Source organism: Dysidea avara, chromosome 8 (genome assembly GCF_963678975.1).
Source record: "Dysidea avara chromosome 8, odDysAvar1.4, whole genome shotgun sequence".
NCBI classification, from domain to species: Eukaryota; Metazoa; Porifera; class Demospongiae; order Dictyoceratida; family Dysideidae; genus Dysidea; species Dysidea avara.
The window spans coordinates 35,674,109-35,688,982 of NC_089279.1; the positions used below are offsets into that span (position 1 = coordinate 35,674,109).

The 14,874-nt window shown below is 39.5% G+C and overlaps 3 protein-coding genes across 6 annotated transcripts; 1 reads left to right on the forward strand and 2 right to left on the reverse strand.

The window, feature by feature from the left end:
• Positions 1 to 72: 72 nt before the first annotated feature.
• On the reverse strand, positions 73 to 5,541 carry LOC136265032 (cyclin-D1-binding protein 1 homolog). Of its 4 annotated transcripts, none has more exons than XM_066059793.1 (13): positions 5,454 to 5,541; positions 5,122 to 5,237; positions 5,012 to 5,074; positions 4,658 to 4,737; positions 3,485 to 3,566; positions 3,327 to 3,423; positions 3,125 to 3,195; positions 3,004 to 3,080; positions 2,602 to 2,745; positions 2,431 to 2,552; positions 2,269 to 2,329; positions 298 to 344; positions 73 to 243 (listed from the first exon to the last, which is right to left on the reverse strand). In XM_066059793.1, exons 2-13 carry the CDS (start codon positions 5,228 to 5,230, stop codon positions 150 to 152), a joined length of 1,047 nt encoding a protein of 348 aa, XP_065915865.1. In that variant the 5' UTR covers positions 5,231 to 5,237; positions 5,454 to 5,541; the 3' UTR covers positions 73 to 149. The 4 variants fall into 4 exon arrangements, with proteins under 4 accessions (XP_065915865.1, XP_065915864.1, XP_065915866.1 ...); XM_066059792.1 differs by having other exon boundaries at positions 5,122 to 5,240; positions 5,454 to 5,540; XM_066059794.1 differs by lacking the exon at positions 5,454 to 5,541 and adding an exon at positions 5,290 to 5,431.
• On the forward strand, positions 5,512 to 14,314 carry LOC136265028 (tRNA-dihydrouridine(20) synthase [NAD(P)+]-like). The gene is made up of 19 exons (XM_066059788.1): positions 5,512 to 5,735; positions 5,996 to 6,041; positions 7,546 to 7,637; positions 7,683 to 7,726; positions 8,261 to 8,321; positions 8,365 to 8,412; positions 8,747 to 8,812; positions 8,862 to 8,932; positions 9,253 to 9,339; positions 9,382 to 9,440; positions 11,577 to 11,631; positions 11,690 to 11,741; positions 11,914 to 12,035; positions 12,367 to 12,454; positions 12,987 to 13,096; positions 13,151 to 13,210; positions 13,265 to 13,295; positions 14,074 to 14,141; positions 14,188 to 14,314. Exons 1-19 carry the CDS (start codon positions 5,610 to 5,612, stop codon positions 14,258 to 14,260), a joined length of 1,359 nt encoding a protein of 452 aa, XP_065915860.1. The 5' UTR covers positions 5,512 to 5,609; the 3' UTR covers positions 14,261 to 14,314.
• On the reverse strand, positions 9,453 to 11,525 carry LOC136265025 (protein fem-1 homolog C-like). Its single transcript, XM_066059784.1, has one exon. The coding sequence runs from the start codon at positions 11,425 to 11,427 to the stop codon at positions 9,532 to 9,534; it is 1,896 nt and encodes a 631-aa protein (XP_065915856.1). The 5' UTR covers positions 11,428 to 11,525; the 3' UTR covers positions 9,453 to 9,531.
• Positions 14,315 to 14,874: the final 560 nt, after the last annotated feature.

Below are 14,874 nucleotides of genomic sequence, written 5' to 3' on the forward strand. Positions count from 1 at the left end.
ATAACAACAAGGTACCACCTGTCTAATGAGGTCACTATTGCATGTGACCTTTCAGTAGTGACCTTCATGACATTGTGTGCAGTGCTGTATAAAAATGTTGTATTTGGTCGTATGAAATTCACATTATCAAAAATTGATGATGAAGTTGACTAGTGTTTAGAAATTGATTCAAAACTGTCCAAGATCTCTTTCTTCATGTCATCAAGGTTCAGGAAGTGTGCAGCCTTGCAAAACTCAAAGTTCCTGTGAACAAACACAGCATGACATGCACACCATAGGAGGGGGTGGGGCTGGTACCTGCACTTCTCCACTAGTACTAACATCTTGTCCTTCAGCTCAGCTACCTTAAAACGTGCAGTAAAGAAACATAGTCAAGCTCCATGAGTGTACAATGATAACTATATTGAAAGAATAATGTGAAGAGTGTAAGGCCAACATTTGTTAATTCCTTGCTTCCTGTCACCCGCCCGCGTGCCACTTTGTCTACCGCATTGGTAATTATTAAGATTTAGAAATACAAATTATTTCTGTGCTCAAGATTGAGATACTCTGAGGCATCTAAAAGTGTTATTTTGTTACTAAATTTCTTGAAAAGTGCATTGTTGCACTTATGAAAATCTTACAATCCTTATCCTGTTGTTTAAAACTAATTCACTGATGGATAGTGTATTGTCATTTTGAAGGCTCACTAAATAATGAAATTTTAGCTATTAATAGAGCTTGGTAGTATTGAAATTTGAATACATGGAATTAGTAACAGGAAAATATCACGGTATATCGATGTATACTTAGCTTGTTATTGTAACTAGTGCATCATTTCTTGGGCCTAGCTAGTATGAAGCGGTATCATCCTAGAAACCAAAAATATATAGTTCAGTACAAGTAGTCGTGTTGTAATGTGACAACCTCAAGTTTTTGTTTAGGGTGTGTCTGCTAAACCATCAACAAATTGGATAAATAAACACCAAAGGCTGGATTAAAAGTAATCCTATATCAGTATTCATCGATATACTGGCATTTTGATATATCGGTTATCAAAATTATGCTGTTACAGTATGTTAATCGGTTATGATAATTTATCACGATAAATGGTATTATCGGTATATCACAGAGCACTAGTACATTTTCACTATGACATTACAAACAGAGAGCAGTGCAAAAAGTGCCACTGCAATCAATCCAGTCACTACGGAAACTGTGATTAACCTATTCAGTAAAAACTCTTGGTAAATTTTCAGGTGTTCTATCTGCTATACAAAGAACAGTATGAGAAGTGTCTCTGTAAATCAATCTAGTCACTACAGAAATTATGGGCAATTTTATGACAGTCAGATGAACTGAAGTCATGAAACTGTGAATCAACACCTACAGGTAGTGGAGAAAGAAATGGGACACAAAGGAGGACTAAGGTAAGTCCATGATGCATCCATTGTAGTCGCTGCGGATGGCAAAAAAGCACATTTTGGGATGAAGCAATGTTGAACAGTGAAGACATCAAACCTGTATCACTAAGCATGGTTGAGTTATGCGCTTGGCTGAAGGCATCAGTTAGTCAGTTAAAAAAGGAATTTTACATAGAAAGTTGTTGGAAAGATTTGAGATCAGGGGCTTAACCAATACTGCAAGCTGTTTTGCTTCAAAAGTGAGGCTGTTTTTTTAAAAGATGATATTAAAGGGTAGTACTGCTATCATACTGATGAAGTTCAGGTGGGAATATTGTATATATAGTGTAACACTTTTTGATAAGATTGAGTGGTAAATCAATGATAACAGTAGTCAGGGGCGTACCGAGGGGGGTTTCCAGGAAACCCCTTTGGATTTTACACGCTACTTGAAACATTAAGAAATTGAAACTTCAGATTTCAGGATTTATCATGGAACAGGACACATTTTAAATGTTAAACAATAGTTTCTCACATGATAGCAACACTTATAGCATTGTTTGAATTATGATTTTGGTGAAAAGATCAAGATACTCTAATAGAGCAGCCAGGAAATATAAACTACTTTAACATAACAGTCACATAGCTGTAGTGGAAACCCCTTTTCAAAATTCCTGTGTACGCCCCTGGCAGTAGCAGGCAACAACATTATAAGAACATAATAATCATTACAGAGACCACACACACACACACACACAACACACAACACACACACACACAACACACACACACAACACACACACACAACACACACACACAACACACACACACACACACACACAGAGACTATACAGACTGTACTACACATGTACACACCACTACTCACAGACTGCATCACTACTGGTTGGTTGATGGGAGGGTAAAGTGAAGTGACCACATTATCAACACTAGAGCGTATCACATCACCATGGTAACAACACAAAAGCTCAAGTTACAGCATGCACACTAACAATCAGGCTGACTATAGCTATATAAGGGTTGTTCATACCATGGACTGATTGTCATGACAATGGTTGCTGCAGCATCCAGTTGTTCTATCCCATCACTAGTGGTGACATCACCATATTTTGTGATGGATCGGGATATGTTGGCCACACCCTCTGGACAACACTGTAAGATCATATGATCCATGGCATCATAAGAGGTCACGTGACATCACCTTCACTAATCTGGTACAGGATTGTATCAATAACTTGTCATCATCAGTGAGATCACATGATCCACCAGTGACATCATCATCATCATTACATGGTCCATCACCAAGTGCTAACTCTAGTTCATCCATACCATCACCAGTAGTGACCTATAAGGGGTGGACTGTGAATTATTACAGTAGAAAGTGTCAAATAATTTGCAAACTGTAGAAATTAATAATACAGCGAGTGTGACTCGCTGTATTATACAGCCAACAGCATTAATTATTCTAGTAGTACATACACCCTGCCTCAGGATGTATGTAGGAAGGTTCAATGTGTTGTTGTATTGCTACTGTTAGTGATAATGACATCATTATATAGAGACAACATTTAATCGTCATCACAACTCGGACTAGTCCCTTCACCTCTTCCAGTTCAGAGCAAGCATCTCTTAGTAGTTGTAAGTTGTTGATGAAGATTCGTAAGGTAGCAGCCTTGTTATCTAAAGGAATAGGTTCACAACACTTAATGGAAGGGATGGAGTACCTTTAGACAGTTGGCTAATCCTCTCACAACTGTTCCACACTCCACCAGTCTCCTTCAGACAGTCAGATTCACTACAACATAGTGACAATGTAACAGCCATAGGGGATATGTTTGATTACACAACTGAAAATGCAGAAGGTCCCCAAGTACTTCACTTCCACACAGTATCATGATATTACAATTAACACATACACGGACGTACCAGTTACAGCCGTTAGTAATGATGATTGTGGATAGCGTCTCTACTCCATTGAGGATGTCGATTACTGATTTTTGTACCTCCTTGTTCAATGTGGTTCCTTAGCAACAGCCAATCAGTTTATTCGCTACAATATCACTACAGTATTGAATGTAGTATACCTTCAGCTGGGGGCAAGCTGTAGTAAACTGACACAAGTGCCAGAATGGAGTTCTCAATACCATGGATGACTGGACCACATTCCTATAGAAACACACAACAGTGGCAGAGTGTAACAGTGGAGCCAATGCAATAGGACACCTGAGTACCAACCAATATTACCCTATAAATTAGACAGATTTCTATTATATGGACTTTGGGACCTTAGCTAATTAATTACAAGGGTACAGGTGTCCCCATTTTTAAGTGTCCATATAAGCAAGTTAAACTGTAGGGTACCCTTAATGGCCAAGCAGGGGCGTAGCTACACCCGGGCCTGCACGGGCACAGGCCCAGGCAATCATTGCTGGTGCCCAGGTAGCAAACCTGGTAATAGCATAATTACAGACTAAAAATATGCACTTGCTATCTTGTTGGAGCGTCTTGTAATACTTGCCAACAATTAGTAACGCACATGCTTGAGTTTGACAAGATTTCTCCGTCAATTTAGTACACTTCTATGTAATACCCAGCATCACGTGATAACATTTAAGATTTGAGTGCGGGTCGAGAGTCAAACATGTGCTGGCGAAACCGCTCAGTGGATAACAGTACTGGATATGAAGTAATTGTTTTCTTAGACACCTGATAGTATAGATGATGACAAAAAAAGGCCAATTCCCAGTCAGTTCTGGTGCCTGTCTCAGGATCCGTATTGTTCATTCAAGCTTTCTCAATGCCGGTTGGCTATGAAGTATGCTAAAGTGCTAGTTATACAAGTACAAAGGACAGAAGAGTGAAAAAGGAGTTGTGGCCTGGAGCAGTTATGGAGTATTATGCCTATAATGCGCTGTGTCAGACAGAAGACTGAAAAAGAAGTCCGATAGCTAGCTATTAGGGCTGGTGGTCAAGTTAGTCCACCATTGTCAGTTTTAGCTAGCTTCTATATGATTCATGCAGTAGTGCCTTAGTCTAATAAGCTGCACAAACAGCAGTGTATCGTAGCTAGCTAGGTACTATATGCACTTTTAACAGTTTTCCGAAAGCAAATATGTAATAAAGAGTCCACAGGGATGGACTCACGTTTCTTGCTAAATAGTTTGTATGGGGACAGCCAGACCTTGTGCCCGGGCAATCCAGAAAGCTAGCTACGCCCCTGTGGCCAAGTACTACATACAGTACATACATTTACACACCTCTAGTTTGGGTGCTGGTGGTTTAGAGAAGAACACGGCCAGTTTGGTACACCAATCTGATACTAGGTTAGCACGAGAAACTACAGAAAACAAATAAACATGAGTAACACTACAACTCTTTAGTCTCCTAGTCTCGCATAGCCAGACCACTACTTTTCTTTTGTGTGGGGGCGGGTCCCTGCCGTCACACAAAAGAATAGTATAGTGGTCTAGCTGGCTATGTGAGACTATTAAACTCCTTGCAAGAATATAACAGCTAGCTATGACCATTCTGGCAAGCTTTTGAAGTGCTGGATCTTTATCCAATAAATAAAGGAGTTGGAATCTTGGCATTAAAGTGTACAAAAATCTCACCTAGGTCACTCCAATATTTTGCTCTAGAGAAGACACTGCCATGTTGTCTTGTTGATGATCCAGCTGTGAGGGTCACATGAGCTAACTCAACACCACAATACAATCCTCACAAGTCAGTTGGGTGGTCACAATCTTCACATTATCTTGTAGTGACATCAACCGGTCCTTCACCGGACTACTGAGCTGGCTGGATACTGCTGCAGGGCCTCCACACGCCATCAGGTATCTACTAGATACAAAGAGAAGATTACAGTTGACAAGGAAAAATTGGAAACTACCTTCTAATTCACTAGTTTGGGTACTGCAGGCTACACATGTAACCCCCGGCCTATTATTATTATCATCAATTTCCCCGAAGAAGGGTAACACAAAAAGCTAAACAGCCTAGCTGTTCCAATACCTCCCCCCTACTAGAACTAACGCTACACAATTAGCAACTTACACTACCGTCTCCTGTTATAGCAACTACTGTTAGTCAGCATGTTACGTTGTGATGTTGAAATAGGTGTGCGTTAGATAGAAACGTGCGCATTGTTTAGAATAATTATGGCATGAGTGATCTAGAGGTAACGGATAGCCCTGCTCGGTGCTGCTGGTGATGTCACGAGACATGAGTGTAGTATGCTACTCTAATAAACTCATTCTAGCGCCTATGGTGCGCATAGGGACACTACCCATGCGACTGTTAGCACTACGCTATGGTGCAGACTTAGTGTATTGTGAGGTGAGTAATGACGCGGGGTAGGATGGGTGATTGGGCGATGCAAAGCTAGGTGAAATGTGCTAATAGTGTGATTATGTTGTGTACGTTATATTAGAGTGTTTAATAAAAGTGTTGCAGAGATGGAATACAGTAATAATTATTAACTGTATTTGATTGTAATTGTACATCAGCATTATACCCCTGGAGGGTCCTGCTGATTAAAAATGAATAATAATAGCTGTGTACAATAACTTGTGTACCTTGATGATTTCTCTCTGCAGGAGATAATTGATCACAAGATATTAACATGCAAGAGGATAACCAATCGTTAGTGCTGTTGATATATGTGACAAACAAGGCTTCCGCACACACACACACATCCTGTGACTATAGTATGTTCACGTTGAGCTGAATCCTGAAAAACAGCTAAAAATTAAATGTGGATTTTTTCTCAACAGAGTTAACATTTCAGCCAACCAGATGATTATTGGTAACAGCAAAGGTGTCAACAACAGACATGTACGGTTTGGCTCCATTACAAGTTCGGGAAAGTAGCCGTAATGGACACTGCACTTATATGGCTTCCCCATAGGAAATGTATGGTGAAAATTTTGATTGGCTGTAAATATTATGTCAAACATTTGAACAAAAAGATTTTGAAATATTTTTAGCGGGTCAAGCAGTACTACAAATGAGTCAAATTTTAAGATCGTGTGTAATTGCATCCATGAGTTATTAAATGTTTTTGAGGATTCAGCTCAACGTGAACATACTATAGTATACTGTAACTTGACTACTCAGTAAGCTATTGACCTCAAATTTTCGAATAGTATTGTGAAATAGCAGGTCAAAATTGAAACTGATTGCATACTCCTACATTGGGTTATTTTGCTTTAAGTCATAAAACTGGATGTGCAGTAAACAGCTATATTATGTCAATTTTACTATCCGGATACCTTGAGCAATTTTTTTCGGATATCCTACAGAACATCATCACTGGCTATAAACACATTGTATATTTTATTGTGAACATGTTGGTTTACTTTAGCATTCATATGAAAATTAAGTTTGTGTATTGTGGAAACTAGCTATATTATATCAAGGAAAATTTACCAGAAAATTGCACTAAACTATTAGAAACTATCCTGATGGCTTGAAATTATTATCTGGATAATACGGATATCTATTTCAGTCCTAGTGTGGAAGGCTGGAAGCCTTGTTTTGTCAAATTCAGTCACATCAGTCATGTAGATGCAGATTTGTTGTTTGTTCATCATATTTGGACCATCAATGTTCCTGTCACTTAATTCCAGCATTGATAGCTGCACTAAATTATTGAAAAATAAGTTTATGTGAATATAGTATTTTTATGATAAAGGGAAGTACTGAATGGCCAAGTGTGTTAAGGTACAAACTAACACCACAATCAAAATTATAGATCAGACACATTAACAAAGCAGAAGAGCAGCTGAAGGATGGAAGCTCACCCTTGCATTGTTTTGCTCCACTTAAGGACAGGAAGCAAACAGTATAGTAATGATGGCCTTACATGTAGTATAGTGGAGATGCTACAATATTCATAACATACAAAATATCATGACATAAAATTCTGTGATATAACATGCCCCATGACACACAGATTGCAATGTGACAGGTGTGTGCTGTTATTGCTGTGGCTACTGTACCCCAAATACAGTGTAGTGAAATACACAAAAGATACATTATGTCATGAGTCTCATGACTTAAATGCCTCGTGACATCATGTTGGTATTGAAATTGTCTCTTTGCTACACATTATGCTGTACATTAGTGATGTCATCACTTCCTGTAGCTGTCCTGGACACTATAGACTACGTGGATCCATCAGGTCGTTGTGTGTTCCGGACTACTGCAGTTGAGAAGGATCGGCTGGTGTTCCAGATGGTGAGGAGACCACCCTTTTTTGGTGTGGTCACTGTTGTCATGTAGGGTACATCTGATGCTGAGAGAGCTGCGAAAGTAGCCCAGTTTGTGTAAGTGGACCTGACTGTGGGTATTGTGTTATACTGTAAGTAGCTATATATGTAGAAATGTTATTTTAACATCCTCCAAAAATGGCAGTCCATGCTTTGTGTACTGTGGTAGATTAAGAGAGAACTTCACAACCTAACTGTGTTGCTCCCTTAGACACTAGCGTAGATTGCAAGTTTTCTGGGAATGAAGTTGCCACCATTTATTTCCGCATTTAATGCTAAATTTGAATTTCTAATTTTTATCTAAACAAGCTTTGTGGGGCCCTAGAAATATAGTCATTAATATACTGCAAAAGGACAATTCCCCAAGTGAGACAGTAATGCAGTTGTTGTAACTAAGAGTTTCACTGCATATGTATGTTGTTGCTCCAAATATCCTATGGTTAAGAGCTTAGTATATTGGTATCAACACATACACGATAGTGCTACCTAGCTTCACATGGCCAGCCTCTTTTCTTTGGGAGGGGAAAGGAAAAAAGGACTGGCCACACAAGACACTACTTAAGTAGCTGTAGCTATCATTGTTCTATACAGAAAAGATGACGTAGCTGCTGTTGATGTCAACATGGGCTGTCCTAAGGAGTTCTCACTGAAGGTGCAGTGTATATCAGTGAATTGTGTGGCCAGTGACTATGTAGGGTGGGATGGGAGCTGCACTGTTGACACAATCTGACAAGATCAAACAGGTGTAGTGTAGTGTGTTTGTGTATATATATATAGTATGTGGTTATTGGCCGTTTCTTTGAGCCACTAACTTTACACCTGGTGTTACAGTAACTGCCTACCCAGCTGTATTAATAGGTACAGTTGATTGCAGGATTGTTGAAATTTTTTATTCCTGCGCTGTAAACATTTCATGGGCTTGTAAAAGTTAGATTAGCAACTGAGTAGTGCACAGGTAGGCATGGCTGTGTATACGCTGTTGAAGGCTCATGGTGTACTCCAAAAGAAACAGTGCTCACACATACATACATATAACAAATGTGTATACTTCACTGACTACCAGGACACATGTTACAGATACTAACACGTTTAGTAGAGGAGTCAACTATTCCTGTCACATGCAAGATTAGAATCTTACCAGAGGTATATACGCTGTACCACTGTAGTTACCCGATATTACTACCCGTCTTAGTTACAAGACACGTTGGACTTGGTCAAGTTGATAGCTAGTACTGGGGTGAAGGCTATTGCTGTACATGGACGGTATGATGTGATAGTGTGTCTAGTACAATAGTTGTGGTTACCAAGCAACAATGTTGATTTAAACTTTGTACAGTAGAACATCCTTTGTAATGGACACTTTTGGGACCTGTTCATTTTGCTCTTGCCAAGGTGAATTGAAGTTTGTATAGGACCCCTCAGAAACTGTCCTTTATAAAGAGGTTAAATGCATCGGTATACTGTACCTTATTCTACACTCTCCCAGCAATTAAAATTTTTTTCAGTATGGTCATACAGCATCTAAGTTAAAATATATATATACGTATATTACTACGTGTTATTCTAAGCATTTGATGTCACAGCACAAGGCTGGAGAGATCTAGTCAACCAGTGCATTACGATGTAATCAAGGAGGTTGTTAAGATGATCAAGATCCCAGTGATTGCCAAGTAAGGATCAAATGAGATCAATGACATCATATTACACTACAGTGGTGGATCACTCAACATTAATACTTATGATGACCTCACAGCATTCAAATCCGCTACCGGTAATAATAGAATTAGTCTACTAGATGTATTTATAAATACTTTAAAAATTCCAGAGTATAAATTACACAATATTCTAAATACTATAATTTTCTAGTGCCAAGAAATAAATTCTTGTAGGCTCTTAGGCATATTGTGTTGATACTCCACCCTCCCCATTACAATAGTTCTAGCACAAAGTTCTTGTAGGGTGAAGTGTGTGTGGTAATATTGTTCCATGACCTCACGGGTAACATTGGGGCACTTCTTGTCATCTGAACACAAGTCCATAGCAGTTTTTCCATCATAGTTACAAGCATAAAGTGGTGCTCCGTCCTCTATCAAGACTTTAACAATGTTTTTAGCTCGTACGGTCTTCATCTGAACAGCATAGTGTAACGGAAAGTTGCGGTCATCATCTGTATCTGTTAACACAGCACCATTAGCTATCAAAGAATGGATAACTTGTTCAACAGGTAAATCAAGCCTGTATATCTCCCGGTTAATGTTACTGTTGCTGTCCTTGTCTTCAAAATTCTTCAGACACATGATTAAGAGTGCAGTGGGATCCTTTAGGTCTCGTCCTAGTTCAAGCAATTGTATGACAGCTTGGTCAAACACATCCTGCTCCTTTTCCCTCTTTGCAGCACCTTTGGTCATCTGTATTGCCTTGATCCAAGCACCCAACAGGTAAACAATGGCAGCTACCAATTCCATTTCTGATAATTTATTGTTTTTGGCGTTACATAGTTCATTTAGTGACCACTCCACCATTGGTTTAATTGCAGGAATGTACGAGTTACTCATCATCGTGAAGAAACCTCTCGTAGTAAACAAGACATCTTCCTTTATTTGTAATTCATATGCAAGTCGGGAAGCTTTGTCGGTGACCAGTGAGTGTTCCCATATCTCCAAGCAGCGACCATAGTCTCCTTTCTCGATGAACATGTCTCCACACACACGAAGTGTAAAGGCAAGGCTGGGATGGTTTGGTCCCATTATACGCTCGTACATCAATGCAGCAAGTAAGAGGTGATCTGCATCATCATCAAGTTGGTTAAGCTGCTCTGTGCTACTTGGCTCCACTAAGTTCCTGTAAACTGCAGGAGGTTTGAACGTGATTGGAACTTCTGCTGGTTTTGCAGAACGGATGGAGATAGCTCTAAGCCACCATTCCATGGCAGTTGAGGTACTTGTCAACATTTCTCTGGCACCCAGGAGACAATAACAGTTATATCTCTCCATGTTACTCAGCTGAAATTGTTTGTCAAAGAACTCCAGTAGCCAGTGGTGACCGTGGCAGGCAGCTAGCATGGCCGGCGTGTGCCCCAATATATTAGGTGTGTTTAGAGCCCCAGCATCTACCAACAATCTACTAACTTGGTCTGACCCTGACTCCACACAAACGTGTAATGGTGTGTCCTCGTTGTGTCCCTTCTGGTGTACATTGGCTCCTTTCTTGAGGAGAAATTTGACACACTCACATCGCTCCATAGCAGCTGCAATACTGAGGGGACTCTGGCCACAATTGTTAGCCTTGTGTATATCAGCCCCTTCGTTAGCCAAATACTCAACAATGGCTGTGTGACCATCATATGCAGCACCTCTTATTGGTGTAGAATTACTCTTAGTAGTATGGTTAATGTCAGCTCCGTGTTTTACTAATACTTTCACCACCTCAAAATGTCCCATGGTAGCCGCAGTCCATAATGGTGGAGCAGCTTCTATCGATTTCTTATCGATAGTGATGGTACACACTTGTTCAATGTTGCAAACGTCTTTATACTCTTCTAGCATGAACTTAATGACTTGCTCGTGATTATTAACCACCGCTGTGATCAGGGGGGACTTCTTACGAACTGAATCCGCGTGGATGGTGGTGGTAAACGCTTCTTTTGCTTTCGGGCACTCCAGAGCAGCTTTCAAGTTATCCATATTGCCATCCTGTATAGCAGTCATCACCGGCTTGAGCGGGTCATAGGGCCGTCTGAAATCCGTAACATCAGCCATACTAGATCAGGTAGTGAATTATGCGGGCAGGAAATGACTAAAGGACCTCTGTCATTCTCCGTAATCTACATACCGTATGTTACGGAACAAAACGGAGTATTGTTTGTATATTGCAATATCGACTATATTTTATTTGTGCTACACTATAGGATGTCAGTCGGTGATGATCGCCAGAGCTGCTCAGTGGAACCCCTCCATATTCAGGTACAGCTTCACAAGCCCCGCCTACACCATGTGCACAGCTGTTTGTGGTCACGTGTAGAAAGGAGGGGCTACTCCCAGTGGACCAAGTAGCAAGAGATTATCTTCAACTGGTAAACAGTGCACTTGCTAGGGCTGAAACAGATAACAATTACTGGATAAATAAAAAAGATGGTCTGGCTATGCAAGACTAGATTTGTAAAATGGATTATTGATATCTGTTTCAGTGCCTATCACACACCACACATTTATGACTAACATGTTCTGTTATGTGTATTGCCTCAGGCTGTGGATTACGACAATTATGCTAGCAACACAAAGTATTGTCTTGCTCAACTGCTACATGATCAGTTGGAGACTGAGTTAGGCCAATCACTGATGAAGGCTAGAACTATGAGGGAACTATGGTAGGTTGTGTGGACATCTTAATAGGCTGGACACACTTGTTAGATTTTATGCCTAGCACTATAAGTGGATGAGTACACTAGGACATGTGGATACCTTAAAGCACAGGACACTTGTTCATGTTGCTGAACAAGTTTATCAGGAAATGATGGAGTTATGATAGTCCCATGGTGTCTTTGTGGCTTCCTAATATTATGCAAGTTTATTGCTAGTCGTAATTTTTGCCATTGTAGCTAACTTGACCAAATTGCAGATCTTTTATTTGCCAAATTGTTGACGTGTTCCTATATCTCGTCAAACTTTTTGTCATTAATAGCTATGTGTTATTCTTAGTGATGTTTGGAACATGGGGTCTTACCTGAGTGAAGTGGAAGAGAAAAGAAAACAAGCTATATCCAGTTTATCTTTGCAACAGCAGAAGGTGAAGTAAATATTAAGTCGAACCTGCCATCAACTCCCCCAACTATAACAATAACTAAGTCTCCTCTAGGTAGTGTGTCAATTAAAAGTTCACCTCAGAAAGAGAATGATAGGCGGTCCTGAAAATTACATGGCATACAGTCTATAAACAGTGTTTGAATGTAGCAATAAAATTGTCTCCATTGTATCTTCAGAAATCATTAGTTACACTATACAGCTATTCAGGTGTGAAATTGTATGGCAATATGAAGTATGCAGAATGTAAGCCATTAAAAATCCACCATGTCCCTATTGAGACTACATACACCAAGACGCTTGGATAGTATTGTATGGCTTCAGTATAGTGATACTATGTCAACATGTATTGTGTGCATAAGAAATATTTTGGCAAAACATGTGCTGTAAATATATAAATTGTGCTTTCTATTTTTCTATATGCAAAGATGGTACAAAATTTAATATCTACTAATTCTAAGTTTAATTTTCCCTCCAAACTTATTTCTTACACAAGTACCTGTTTGTCTCCACAACAGGAGCTCGGACTGATACAGTTTGATGGTCATGCTCCAGCAGCAAAGAGGGTCCGACTAGACCCAGACATCACAGAGGATGGTACTCATGAGTTTCACATTCAGTACAACAAGTTAGTAGCTGTGTGTGGCTAGTGACTTATTGCTTAGTGGATGATCCCTCATAGTAAGGAGTACAAGAACAGGTCAGGAGAGACACCTAAGAGCATACTACACGAGTGGACTAAGTGAGCCCAACTGTAAGTTTCCTGTTGTGTTGTATATGACTGGAACATCTGCAGGAAGAGAACTGGATCCATCAAATATGAAACGGTATTCCATTTGTATAGCTAGTACTGTACATATGGGCTGGGTTGTGTTGAGATACAGTAATAGTTTTATGTGTCAAAGTGGCTCATTGTTTCATGAAAATCTTATGTTAATTGTTATTACCAAGTGTTTGGATTGAAACCTCACTAAGCAGCCACACCTTTAATAGCAGATGTTGAATTATTAAGTTTACCCAGAGTCTAAATGAAGACACATTCAGTATATCGTTGCTGTAAATTGTTTAAATCAATAGTGTAGTGTACAGATTGTTTTACTGTTGAAGACCACTATGTACCTCAAGTACGATAGGTAACTACACTCAGAGCCCATAACTGCCACCCTGCTTACGGTCCTCTGGGATTTCTTTTTAAAATGCCCACTTTGTTATTGAGGCCAGTTTATTGGTCCCACTAAAATGAGGTGACAAGGGGGTGACATACAGGCACTCACTGTAAGTAAATCTGCAGCCATGGTCAAAGTGGTCAAGGCCACCAAATTTGTGCCAAGTGAATGGTCAAGGATTAAAATGTCCAACCCACAATTGAAAAGCACTGAAATATCGTCGCCGAGTCACTGGTCAAAGATTGAAAAAGGTTCTTAGTCACAGTTTAAAGCGAAATTTTGGCCTGTCAATACTTTGACTGCGGTCGCATATCTACCTATAGCACGTGTCTACGTGACACCCCCTTGACTGATACTGGAAATATTTTTCAGTATAAATAAATTTCATTACTGGTACCTGTAGAACTATGCAACATCCATAACTTATGTACTCTGTTAGAGGGAGAAGGCTAAGCTGTTCAAGTCGATAGTCACCATTGAGGACAAGAGATATTCCAGCAGTTTCTGGTAACTACTACTATATTGTGTGGTCACCAGTGTCATGTTGTACTAGGTCGAAGAGTAAAAAATTTGCTGAACAAGCAGCAGCAGAAGTTGCCATCATGTGCTTGGACATTCCAAGATGATGTGATTTGCACAATTAAATGAATCAAATAAAAACTTTTATATATATACCAGTACACTAATTCAAGCTATGGTGAATATCACCATTACTAGTTGGGGGACACAGTGTAAGAGTAATGTTATACCTCCATCACCTGAAGGAAATAACTTTCATTGTACACCGTAGAGGGCTAGCTAAATAAAGAATAATTTTTTTATTAAAAAAAAAAACAAGTTGGCAAAAAACTGTTGTACCGGATGATTTGCCATCTATGTTGCAAATTACAGTACTGGTACAGTGGAACCTCTCTTAACAAACTCCCTGAATTAAGGACACAAATAGAAAAACCTCCATAATAAGGACAAAGATTTTGATCCCAACAGGTCTGGTTAATACATATTTTACCTCTGAAGAGGAAAACCTCTATATTACAGCAAAAAGTGGCCAAAAATTCTGGGTCCAAAAATGTCCGTAATACAGAGGTTACACTGTATCACTATACTAAGTACTTACAAAAATTCTGCATATTATGAATTAATGATTTATACTGAATTTGACATGACCACATAGAGTGGTCATGTCACTACTGACTCTAATGGAACATTCACTAATGTATTGAACGTTGTGATAACTTGA